General features: G+C 39.3%; 1 protein-coding gene across 7 annotated transcripts in view; it reads left to right on the top strand.

Annotated features, from left to right (window-relative positions):
• Positions 1 to 13,693, top strand: part of SPAST (spastin) — an 87,418-nt gene that overhangs the window by 23,339 nt on the left and 50,386 nt on the right. For 3 of the 7 annotated variants that reach the window (XM_033176105.1, XM_033176103.1, XM_033176109.1), the window contains exons 2-4: positions 804 to 890; positions 2,785 to 2,868; positions 11,890 to 11,985. In XM_033176105.1, coding sequence (XP_033031996.1) covers positions 804 to 890; positions 2,785 to 2,868; positions 11,890 to 11,985 — 267 coding nt within the window. The remainder of the gene's footprint in view (positions 1 to 803; positions 891 to 2,784; positions 2,869 to 11,889; positions 11,986 to 13,693) is intronic. The other 4 variants (XM_033176110.1, XM_033176106.1, XM_033176104.1 and 1 more) reach the window with 3 other exon arrangements.

The following is a 13,693-nucleotide window of genomic DNA, read 5'->3' as shown; positions in this document are numbered from 1 at the left end:
TCGGGAGGCTGAGGCAGGAGAATGGCGTAAACCTGGGAGGCGGAGCTTGCAGTGAGCTGAGAACTAGCCACTGCACTCCAGCCCGCGCGACAGAGCGAGACTCTGTCTCAAAAAAAAAATAATAATAGAAATAAAGCAAAAATTAAAATTAAATTTCAAATATAATGTGATTTGAGTATAACGATCACTTTACAGAAGTTATTCTATATACTTTTTGATTATGCTGAGTTTTTAGGTCTTTTTAAAACTTAACTTGTGTCAGGAATTAATGTTTTAAACTAGTTGTTGGGTTCAAAGAAAATAGAAATGTGTTACTAAATGCCACGCTTGTAATCTCATATACCAGTTCTCATGATGCAATCAATTAAATAAAAACTTACTCTAGAGAAGAGGCACCTAACAATGAACACATTGTATCAGATTTGAATATGATTGAACAATGCTTTTTATTTCATTGTTATTGAAATCATACTTGCATTTTTCAAAAGTATATATACTTAAAAACTCCTAAATAAAATGTCTTTCTCTAATACAGCATTTTAGTGGTTATAAGGATCAATACCATGAGGTGATAAGCAAAAAAGGACTCACGGCCCTAAAATGTTGATAAACATCATGACCATATTCCCCATATTGGAGTTACATGTACACATTACAATGATAAAAATACTAAGAAATTATATAGTAATGTTTCTCAGACTTGTCTACAACGCTATTTTTTATGTATTATCTCTCAACAGTATGCTTTGCAATATTTAGTGTACTCTTCATACAATCTATGCAAATAATTTTTTATTTTAAAGCAGGACAGAAGGAGCAAGCTGTGGGATGGTATAAGAAAGGTATTGAAGAACTGGAAAAAGGAATAGCTGTTATAGTTACAGGACAAGGTAAGATTATATTTGTTTATAGCCATTCCAAATTATAATATATTCACATGATCGTCCAGATTTCAGATCTATTTATTTATGTATTTATTTTTCTTTCTTTTTTTCTTTCTTTTTTTTGAGACAGGGTCTTTCCTCCGTTACCCAGGCTGGAGTGCAGTGATGTGATCATATCTCACTGCAGCCTCAAACTTCTGGGCTCAAGTGATCCTCCTGCCTCTGCTTCCCATGTAGCTGGGACCACAGGCACACGCTACCACACTTAGCTCATTTTTTTTTTTTTTTTTTTGAAACGGAGTCTCACTCTCTTGCCCAGGCTGGAGTGTGATGGTGCAGTCTCGGCTCACTGCAGCCTCCACCTCCCGGATTCAGGCGATTCTCCTGCCTGAGCCTCCCAAGTAGCTGGGATTATAGGTGCATGCCACCGCGCCCAGCTAATTTTTGTATTTTTAGTGGAGATGGGGTTTTGCCATGTTGGCCAGGCTGGTCTCAAACTCCTGATCTCAAGTGATCTGCCCACCTCAGCCTCCTAAAGTGCTGGGATTACAGGTGTGAGCCACTGTGCCCGGCCACACTTAGCTAATTAAAAAAAATTTTTTTTGTAGAGACGGGTCTCACTATGTTTCCACAGCTGGTCTCAAACTTCTGGCCTCAAGTGATCCTCCTGCCTCAGCTTTGCAAAGTGCTGGGATTAGAGGCATGAGCCACTGCACCCAGCCAGATTGTGTTTATCTTAATAAAAGTATTTGGGCCGGGCACAGTGCCCTCACGCCTGTAATCCCAGCACTCTGGGAGGCCAAGGCGGGTGAATCACCTGGAGTCAGGAGTTCGAGACCAACCTGATCAACATGGAGAAACCCTGTCTCTACTAAAAATACAAAATTAGCCGGGCATGGTGTCGCACACCTGTAATCCCAGCTACTCGGGAGGCTGAAGGAAGAGAATCGCTTGGAACTGGGAGGCGGAGGTTGCAGTGAGCCGATATCGCCTTTTGCCCTCTAGCCTGGGCAGCAAGAGTGCAACTCTGTCTCAAAAAGAAAGAAAAGAAAAACAGTATTTCATTGAATTAAAAATGCCTTATATTATACCAGTAAGAGTAAAAAACAAAGTATGATAAATGCTCTTTTCATCACTTAGAATTTGAATTTTAATCTTGTTGAAGCGGCTGTTTTAGTTTTATTTAGACATAGATATAACAACAATGTTAATATCTGTGACCAAATTGGTGCAGGCATGGGCAATGAAAAAACTGTGTTATGACTGCAACCTGGTGGATAGCATTAGTAAGTTAGCATTGGTTGTAAAACGAATCCCAATTTCAAAGAATTTGAAATGTGGGGAACAAATGTTTTAGACTCCATGAAATAAACTTGAAATGTATGAAATATTACAGTAGATTGGAAGCCGTCATGAGAAACTGTAACTTTTTTTTTTTTTGTAGCTATTATATATATTTTTTGAGACAAGGTCTCAGTCTGTTGCCCAGGCTGGAATGCTGTGATGTGGCACCTGTCACTGCACCATCCACCTCCTAGGGCTGAAGTGATCCTGCCACCTCACCCTCCCATGCTTGGCTAATTGTTTTTGGTTTTAAGTAGAGATCAGGTCTCATGTTGCCCAGGCTGGTCTTGAACTCCTGGGCTCAAGTGATTCTCCTGCTTTGGCTGCCCAGAGTACTGGGATTACAGAAGTGAGCCACGACCCTGGCCTGAAGATAGTATTTAAAAAATTTTTTCTGTTCTCTTTCTTTTCGGTATATATTTTCTTCTTTTTTTTAAAAAAAAAAATGTTCTGCATAAAGACTGTGACTCCCCATGAAAATAATTTGGGTGATAATTTATCTTGAAACAATTTTAGTTGGGAAATGTAGATATTTTAATTAATTTTTTTCTTTCAGATAAACAGTGTGAAAGAGCTAGAAGCCTTCAAGCTAAAATGATGACTAATTTGGTTATGGCCAAGGACCGCTTACAACTTCTAGGTATCAATTAATGTATAATTTGATGTGAGATGTATTGGAAATGTGTGTTCAATGAAGCTTTAATTATAGAAAGAAATAAATCAGTGATTGAAAATGTGGTCCAGGCTTTTTAACGTAAAGAAAATGTGTAACATATACAAAAACAGAAGAGCATAATGAACTTCTAATTATTATTCTCTCAGCTTTGATAATTATCACCTCACTGTCGGTCTTGATTTATTCATATCAAGGGCTAGCAAACTGCAGATGATGGGCCAACCCAGCTCACTGCTTACTTTGGCACACAGCCATTCCTTTCCTTTAGGTATTGTCTATGGCTTTCATGCTATGGTGACAGAATTGAGTAGTTGATACAGAGATGACACTGCCCTCAAAACCTAAAATATTTACTGTCTGGCCCTTTACAGAAAAAGCCTACCATCTTCACTTGACTTCCCAGCTCACTGTCCCCCGACTACATATTATTTTGAAACAAATTCTTGACTTTTTTCCATTTATAAATATTTCATGTTATACCTGTAAAAGATAAGGACTTCAAAATAAAATCACTGAAATACCATTATTGCACCTAAAAGGTAATTCCACATTTCTTTTAACATTATCCACAAAACTGACCCCCCCAAAAATACTGTTTCCAAATTTCTAATTTTCTCAAAATTTAATAATTTTTTTTTTTTTTTTTTTTTGAGACAGAGTCTCGCTCTGTCACCTGGGCTGGAGTGCAGTGGCTGGATCTCAGCTCACTGCAAGCTCCGCCTCCCGGGTTTACGCCATTCTCCTGCCTCAGCCTCCCGAGTAGCTGGGACTACAGGCGCCCGCCACCTCACCTGGCTAGCTTTTTGTATTTTTTAGTAGAGACGGGGTTTCACCGTGTTAGCCAGGATGGTCTTGAACTCCTGACCTCGTGATCCGCCCGTCTCGGCCTCCCAAAGTGCTGGGATTACAGGCTTGAGCCACCGTGCCCTGCCCAAAATTTAATAATTTTTACTATTTTTAATGATTTGTTTGAACCAGGATCTTAAAAAGATCCATATGTCTCTTTTAATGTTCATGTGCATCTGTTTTTCATTTTTTCCAATTTATTTGTTGATGTAACCAGGTCTTTGTCACGTAGTATTTCCTACAGTCTGACTTTTGCTGCATGCATCTTTATGGTATCTTTTAACATGTTCTTCTTTTCTTCCCCTGTTAAATGATAGTTGGATATAGAGCCTTGATCACATTGAAAGTTGATTTTTATTTTTTAATGATAAGACTACTTTCTAGGTGGTTGTGTTTGTGTGTGTTCATCGTTAGTTGTTCCATCTTGGGAGGTTAGCAACAGTTAACTATGACTGATGCCCAGTGATGTTTTAATTCTGTCATTCTTTCAGCATTCATCTGAAATAGAAACTTTCACTCGTCTTCTGTTTGATGGTGTAGGTTTTAAAAATATATTAGTAAGTTAAATCTACCACTCCAAAAAAGTAGGACAAAACCCACTACATATGAGTAGCTCTATCATACATTGGTGTATAGAAACAGTAGATATTTGGTAAGCAGGTAAACCTTATTTATTTGTAGCCCTGTGACTTGGGGTAAGTTATTATGCATGTCTGAGTCTTTTTTATCTAATTTGTAGTATGAAACTATTATTATTATTATTTGAGATAGAGTCTTGCTCTGTTGCCCAGGCTGAAGTGTAGTGATGCAATCTCGGCTCAATGCACCCTCCACCTCCCGGATTCAAGCTATTCTCATGACTCAGTTTCCCCAGTAGCTGTGATCACAGGCGCCCACCACCGTGCCTAATTTTTGTATTTTTAGTAAGGACAGGGTTTGTTTCACCATGTTGGCAAGGCTGGTGTCGAACATCTGACTTCAAGTGACCCATCCACCTCAGCCTCCTAAAGTGCTGGGATTATAGGCATGAGCCACCATGCCCAGCTGAAGCTAATATTATTAGCTAATAATAATATTTCATATTTCTGACCATTGAATTATTAAAGGAACCTAAACCATAGTAGTAAGTGCTTTAAAAATGTTGGTTTTTATTCATCTGTTTACCTGACAGTAATCACCTCCTTTGCTTAGGTAGAAAGATATATTCATACACACATACATACACATTTTATTCATTCATTCATTTACTGCTATATGGTCATTGTGTTTGTGGGGTTTTTGCCCCACATAGTTAAAAAAGCAGCCATTACTGCTTTCAGATGAATAACAAGGTAGTGTTCCCTGGCTTCTGTGGCTGACAGGACTTGCCTTCTTCCTTTCTAAATGGAGGTTACTACTGTGTCAAATATAATTAAATAGTGTATTAAAGTTTCTTGCAGTAAAATAATTGATGGTTCTCATTGGTACTTTCTATGTGTTTTATCTTTAAAGCTCTTCAGTGTATATATAAAGTATTGTGTATATCATACAGAATAAATTTGATTATGGAGCATTTTGTACTATCTTTCAAAGTGAATAAGAGTTGGTTTTTATGTTTTCCTTGATGTTGTGATATAGGACGTTAGAAGTATTAATATCTTACCAATTAGAGACTCATCTTTGAGTGTGACTTTGTACTTTCTTATTTGTGTTAGTAGAGGAGAGAACAAAAAGAAAATGTGCAATGTAATACGAAACTAGGCATTTAAAGGTTTAATATTTTGGATATTTTAAAGTTGGTATCTGTTTTCACCCTCAAAAATGCTATGTGCCTATTTATGAAATATCTTACTTTAAAAGTGAGGAGTGGTAGATGGGAAAGGTGACATCGGCTGGGCGTGGTGGCTCACGCCTGTAATCACAGCACTTTGGGAAGCCAAGGCGGGCAGTTCACCTGAGGTCAGGCTTTCAAGACCGGTCTGGTAACGTGGTGAAACCTCGTCTCTACTGAAAATACAAAAAATTAGCCAGGCTGGTGGTGGGCACCTATAATCCCAGCTACTCAGGAGGCTGAGTCAGGAGAATGGCTTGAACTCAGGAGGTGGAGGTTGCAGTGAGCCAAGATGGCACCACTGCATTCTAGACTGGGTGACAGAGAGAGACTCTATCTCATAAAAAAAGGCCAGGCACTGTGGCTCACACCTGTAATCCCAACACTTTGGGAGACTGAGGCGAACAGAGCACTTGAGGTCAGGAGTTCCAGACGATCCTGGGCACCTGGACAACATGGTGAAAACCCGCCTCTACTAAAAGTACAAAAAATAGCCAGGCATGGTGGCAGGCGCCTGTAATCTCGCCTACTCGGGAGGTTGAGGCAGGGGAATTGCTTGAGCCTGGAAGACGGAGGTTGCAATAAGCAGACACCATGCCACTGCACTCCAGCCTGGGTGGTAGAGTGAGACTTCGTCTCAAAACAAAAAAAAAACAAACCACCTCTTGTCCACTCCTAATCCTCCTTACTGTGTTTCACTTATTTTTTTCCCATGTATTTATCACCTTCTAATAAACTGTGTAATTTATTTTTTATGTTTGTTATCTACTATCTGTCTTCTCCCTGTTGGAATATAAACTCTATGGAGGAGGGATCTTTATCTATATCCCAGGTGCCTGCAACAATGTCTAACACATGCTAGTTACCAAATAAATATTTACTGAGTTAATAAGTTGTGTATAACCCTTGGCATTATACCTGAAACAGAGTAGGGCAGTAATAAATGAATGTTAAATGAAGCTATGTTAAATATATATATATATGTGTGTGTATATATATATAAATAACAGCCAGTTATACCAATTTGCTGACATCAAAATTAACTTTTAATCTGTTGCAGGTTTTACAGTTAAGCTTTGCTCTAAGGTTCACTATCACTAAACCAAAAATAAATGATATATATGATCTTTTCTCATTTTTAACAGAGAGGCTACATCCTCTCAAACCAGTCTGTATTAGGAATTCCCAGGATCATTCTCCCCATTCTCCATCCTAATTAGATACCTATGTGGCACCACATCTCTGAAAAACTCCAATTTTTAACCAGCACATAATAAATATGTGTTACTGTTAATACACATTTGTACACAGGTCATTTTTACTGTCTTAGGTATATCCACTCCCAGACCTTTTGAGTTATTGAAAGACAGGTATATGTTGATGTCACCTTTTTTTTTTTTTTTTTTGGAGACAGAGCCTCACCCTGTCACCCAGGCTGGAGTGCAATGGCACGATCTTGGCTCACTGCAACCTCTGCCTCCCAGATTCAAACAATTATCCTGCCTCATCCTCCTGAGTAGCTGGGATTACAGGTGGCCCTGGTTTGGGTTTTTTATTTTAAACAGGATGGTCTTCTCTGTGAGAAGTTGCCATGAGTTAGCCATGATGATACCTGGGACAATGATGGTCCACAGAGAAGTAAGAGCCAATACAAAGCCTTAAGAGAACGTACCTGATTTGTCTGTGAAGCAGCAAAGAGGCCAGTGTGTCCCAGCAAGGAGATTATAGTAGATTTATAGTAGAGATGAAGTCAGAGAACTCATGGGGGAAGGGATTGTCACAACATGCAGGGCTATAAAGGCCACCATGAGCACTTAAGCTTTTACCGCCTGTGAAATGGGGAGCAGTTATAAAGATTTTTAAGAAAGCAGCGCAGTGTGGTGGCTCATGCCTGTAATCCCAGCTCTTTGGGAGGCCGAGGTGGGTGGATCACCTGAGGTCAGGAGTTCGAGACCAGCCTGGCCAACATGGCGAAACCTCGTCTTTACTAAAAATAGAAAAATTAGCTGCATGTGGTGGGCATGCTTGTAATCCCAAATACTCGGCTGAGGCGGGAGAATCACTTGAACCCGGGAGGCGGAGGTTGCGGTGAGCTGAGATTGCGCCACTGCCCTCTAGCCTGGGCAACAGAGCGAGACTCCGTCTCAAACAAAACCAAAAATAAAAAGATTTTGGGGGAAGGAATGAAATACTCTGACTTAAATTTTAGAGGGACCACTCTGGTTGCTGTGTTACATTATAGACTCTAAGGGTAGAACCAGGGAGAGCAATTAAGATACTGTTACAGTAATCTAGGAGAAAAGTGATAGAGGCTTGCACTAGGGTAGTATCAGGAGAAATGGTAACAAGTGGTTGGATTATGATTATACTTGAAGGTTGAACAACTAGATTTGCTGATAGATTGGATAAAATGGTCCTCTCTTTAAGGACCTCATAATACAGTAGGAGAAACAGACACATAAATAGTCATCACTACAGGATGGGGATTACAAATATTTTGTAAGGGTGAAAAAGGTGCTAAGAAAGCTTCCTTGTGTGACAAAGCTGGTTAAAGAAACAAAAGAAAACTTCGTAGAAGTGAAACCTAAAGTGTACACTTAGATAAATGAATAAAAATTATGAAAGAATGTGAGGACTGGGCACAGTGGCTCATGCCTGTAATCCTAGCACTTTGGGAGGTTGAGTCAGGTGTATTGCTTGAGCCCAGGAGTTTGAAACCAGCCTGGACAACATATTGAGACCCCATCTCTAAATTTAAAAAAGAAAAAAAAATTAGCCAGGAGTGGTGATATGCACCTGTAGTCCCAGCTACTTACTTGGGAGGCTGAGGCAGGAGGATTGCTTGAGCTCAGGAGGTTGAGGCAGCAGTGAGCCCTGAGTGCACCACTGCACTCTAGTCTGGGTGACAGAGTGAGACCTTGTCTCAAGGAAAATAAAAAGAAAAGAAAAAGAATTTGAGAAAAGATATCTCAGGAAGATGTGATGGCATGAGCAAATACTCAAAGGCAAGAAAAGCATGGTGAATATGGGAGGGTGCAGGTTGAGACATGAAGTTGGGATTGCCGAGGCATAAGAGATGTAGGCAGATCATGGATGGCCTGGTTTGTCATAGGAAGGAGGTTGAGCTGTATCTGTGGGCAATGGGAAGCCACTAAAGGGTTTTAAGTAGAAGAGTGTTATATGGTAAGATTTTCCTCTCCGGTGGATTACTCAGATGATTGTATGGGGGTTGGATGTGAGGAGGTAAAGAAGCAAGGTTACTGCTTTGATTTAAATCATTGATTAATCTGTACAACCCTATAGTCATTCCAAAAAGAAGCATTAGTCCTTTAACAGAAATGAATTGGGGCTGGGCGCGGTGGCTCACGCTTGTAATCCCAGTACTTTGGGAGGCCAAGGCGGGCGGATCATCTGAGGTCAGGAGTTTGAGACCAGTTTGGCCAACATGACAAAACCTCATATATACTAAAAATACAAAAATTAGCTGGGGGTGTGCGCCTGTAATCCCAGCTACTCGGGAGGCTGAGGCAGGAGCATCACTTGAACCCGGGAGGCAGAGGTCGTGGTGAGCCGAGATTGCGCCAGTGCACTCCATCCTGGGCGACAGAGTGAGACTGTCTCCAAAAAAAAAAAAAGAAAAAATATTGGAGCAGATTCACAGAAGCAGTGTACTGTTATACTGTATGTGTCTGTGACTCTGTCTCCAAGAAAAAAAAAAGAAAACATGAATGGGAGCAGGTTCACAGAAGCAGTGTACTGTTATACTGTATGTGTCTGTTTCTACACATATAAATCTGAACTCTGTGTACATGAAAAAATACCCTGTAGCTTTTTATTCCTAGCTATAAAAACTAAGAATATAATTTGTTTCTTTTTATTACATAATGAATGGTTCTGTGAACTTTTTGTTAAATTTCATTGAGGAGAGTATTAATTGATACCATTTATGTACAGATGTCTACATTTACAAATCAGCATATTTTCTGATTTATGCTTTTGCTAAGACAAAGGGTTTCTGTCTCAGCATGGTCATTTAAAGAGTTTATCGTTGAGAAAAATCAGATGACCGACCTGTTAGTTCAAAAAAAAAAAAACCTCCAAGGTATATTGTATCAGCCAGTTCTAAGATACAAAAGCAGCCATGCAGTACTTTGTGTTTTGTGCAGAAAGGGTAGCTACTATTTGACCTATCCCAAAGGCATGTGTGGTTGTACCATAAACCAAGCATGGTACCTGTTTGTTGAACCTTAGAAGTGAAAGTTTAAGAGAGTTTATATATGTGCTGCATTTTTTTCATGTATTCATTGACTTGAAGAAAATAATCATTTATGATTCAGCACAGTACTCCACTTGGGGAAGAGAGTGCAGCAGTGGTGTAGAGTGGCAGGGATCAAACTGCTACCTTCTTGGGCTTCAGTTGCTAGACTTAAGAGACCCAGATCTTGGCCGGGCGCGGTGGCTCAAGCCTGTAATCCCAGCACTTTAGGAGGCCGAGATGGGCGGATCACGAGGTCAGGAGATGGAGACCATCCTGGCTAACATGGTGAAATCCCGTCTCTACTAAAAAATACAAAAAACTAGCCCGGTGAGGTGGCGGGCGCCTGTAGTCCCAGCTACTCAGGAGGCTGAGGCAGGAGAATGGCGTAAACCTGGGAGGCGGAGCTTGCAGTGAGCTGAGATCCGGCCACTGCACTCCAGCCTGGGCCACAGAGCGAGACTCCATCTCAAAAAAAAAAAGAGACCCAGATCTTGGGAGGGTTTTTTGTTGTTATTTGATGTGGGGGTACGGTTGAAATAATCCTTTTTAATTGATTAATATAACAAATAGGTAATATAGACATATGTCACAAAATTTGAAAAAGTTTGAGTATGAAAAGCTCCATCCCATTCTATGCCCCAGCTACCCATTTCCCCTCCGTAGAGGCAGCTGTTATTATGAATTTCTCTGGGTCTTTTTTAGAGGTAATCTTTTTGTAGACAACTGTGCACGTGTGTGTTTAAACAAATGGTAGGGTACTGTATGTACATACAGTTACTGCAGTATGCTTATTTGACTTTGCTTTATTGCTTTTATTTTTTGCCTGACATATGTTAGTTAATGTGGCCAAATACGGCATTTCCTGGACACTGCTTATAGTTTCATTCTGTGCTATTTTAAATGCTGTTCTTCTTTCCTGAAATGTCCTTTTTTTTGTTTGGTGTTTTTTTTTCTTTTCTTTTTTTTTTTTTTTTTTTAGACAGAGTCTCGCTCTGTCACCAAGGTTGGAGTGCAGTGGTGTGATCTCGGCTCACTGCAACCTCCACCCACCTCCCGGTTTCAAGTCATTCCCCTGCCTCAGCCTCCCGAGTAGCTGGGACTACAGGCACGTGCCACCACGCCCAGCTAATTTTTTGTTTGTTTGTTTTAGTAGAGACGGGATTTCACCTTATTAGCCAGGATGACCTCAATCTCCGGACCTCATGATCTGCCTCCCTCGGCCTCCCAAAGTGCTGGGATTACAGGCGTGAGCCACTGCGCCCAGCTATCCTTTTCTTTTATCTTTTCAAATTCTAGGCAGTTCATAACCCACTTGCTCTGTAAAGCTTTTTCAATGATCTTTCTTTTGCACTATGCAGTCTTTTAAAACAATACACAGTTTTATTATAAGTTGCCAATTATATTTAATAAATATCTAAATGGTAGAAACTGTGATTCATTTTTTAATCTCCATGGAGCCAGGAACTGTGGCTTATGCCTGTAATCCCTGCACTTTGGGAGGCTAAGGTGGGAGGATCACTTAAGGCCAGGAGCTTGAGGCCAGCCTGTGGAACATATTGAGACCCTGTCTCTACAAAAAATAAATTAGCTGGACATAGTGGTGTGTGTATGTAGTGTCAACTACTCAGGAGGCTGAGGAAGGAGGATAACTTGAGCCCAGCGAGTTGAGGCCACAGTGAGCCATGATGGTGCCACTGTACTCCAGCCTGGGTGACAGAGCAAGACCACGACCAATAATAATCTCCATGGTATTTGTTTTGGACATATTAGATATTCAGTAAATATTTTCTGGTGATGATAGTGATATCTAACTACCTCGGGTTACCTGACCTGAATAAGGCATATTTTGAACATAGCCATTCACTTGTTAATTTCTGTTATTTTCGTGACTTAGTTTTTACTAATTATATTTTAAAAGATAATTTTATATAAATGCAAAAACTTTTTATCATGTAACAATCTGGTAACAACTTGAGTAACTTTTCATTTCACATGCACATTTTATTTGTTCATTATCTTTTTTCTTTTTGTTTATTTTTTCTTTGTTTTTTTTACCTTCTCTGTTGCATAGAGAAGATGCAACCAGTTTTGCCATTTTCCAAGTCACAAACGGACATCTATAATGACAGTACTAACGTGGCATGCCGCAATGGACATCTCCAGTCAGGTGGGTTAAGGTTAACTAACATAAAATAATAAAGCTTGAATGCAAAGTAAGGGTCTCACTTAACCTGATAATGTTGATTTTATTTTATAATGGTAGGTTTGATTGTTCATGTTTTCACAGGGCTATGTTGAAAATATAGTACCTCTGTCATTCATAGTATATGAACATGCAACAAATAAGGTATAGTCATTCTAAACATGCTTCATTTGCATATTTTGCAACCTCTGGTTTTTCAGATTATAAAATATGAAGGTGTGCATTCCTGGAAGTGATTAAAATAATCTTTTTTTCTGTCATGGCTTTTGTGTTTTTATAATGATAGCTATACTGCTTTTTTTTCATGAAATAGTGTTTTGTAAGATACGTTTTAATTTTTTATGTATCAATTTTTATTGCATATCAATTTTCATATATACTATATGTGAATGTTTTATAGTACTTGATAGAAGAAATTTGAAGCTTCACATAGGAGAAGCATTACAGTCTTATTTACTATGGATTAACTGTCCTTGATAAACTTCTGGATATCAACTTCTACAGAAGATTAAATGTCTTTCTATTTTGTTTTCTTTGGGACTCTCCATTTCTTAGGTTCTCTGACATCTGAGCTAGTTTTTTATTTAGTTAAAAAGTTTTTTTTAGTTGACAGATAATGTACATGTTCATGGGGTACACAGTGATGTTTTGATACATATATAGTGATTAGATCAAGGTAATTATCATTTCTATCATCCCATTTATCATTCTTTGTGTTGGAAACATTCAGTATCTTCCTTCTATTTTAAATGATATATTGTTACCTATAGTCATCCTGCAGTGGTGTAGAACACTGGAACTTACTCTTTCCATCTAGCTATAATTTTGCATCCTTTCCCTACCCTTCTCAGCCTGTAGTATCCTCTGTTCTGCTTTTTATTTCTATGAGATTAACTTTTTAAAAATAATATTCTGTGTGTATATATACCACATTTTCTTTATTCATTCATCTGTTCTTGGACACCTAGGTTGATTCTGTATCTTGGCTGTTGTGAATAGTGCTACAGTAAACATGGGGTGTAGATGTCTGTTCGTTATAATGATTTTGTTTCCTTTGGATAAATTCCCAATAGTAGGATTGCTGGGTCATATGGTAGTTCTATTTGAAGTTTTTTGAGGAACCGCCATACTCTTCTCCATAGTAGCTGTACTGGTTTAGATTCCCAAAAGTAGTGTCTGAGAGTTCACTTTCTCCACATCCTTACCAGCATTTGGCATTCTTTTTGTCTTTTTGATAATAGCCATCCTAACTGGGGTAAGATACCTTGTTGTGGTTTTGATTTACATTTCCCTCATAATTAATGGTGTTGAGCATTTTTTCATATATTTGTTTTTGACAGTTTTATTGGTGACTTTTTTTTTTTTTTTTTAGCACTAGTTTCATGTGCAGGGCTTAAATTATATTAAATATTACTTTGTTCAGATTATAGCAGAACAACCTTAGGTTAGGCTATGAAACAACTGCCTTCTGGCTGGGCGCAGTGGCTCACACCTGTAATCCCAGCACTTTGGGAGGCCAGGGTGGGCGGATCATGAGGTCAAGAGATCGAGACTATCCTGGCCAACATGGTGAAACCCCGTCTCTATTAAAAATATAAAAATTAGCTGGGCGTGGTGGCGGGCACCTGTAGTCTCAGCTACTCGGGAGGCTGAGGCAGGAGAACAGCGTGAA

The sequence above is a fragment of the Trachypithecus francoisi genome, unplaced genomic scaffold (genome assembly GCF_009764315.1).
Source record: "Trachypithecus francoisi isolate TF-2019V2 unplaced genomic scaffold, Tfra_2.0 Lachesis_group17, whole genome shotgun sequence".
NCBI lineage: Eukaryota > Metazoa > Chordata > Mammalia > Primates > Cercopithecidae > Trachypithecus > Trachypithecus francoisi.
The sequence above is the reverse complement of the archived record's forward strand: the minus strand, read 5'-3'. Positions and strand labels throughout refer to the sequence as shown.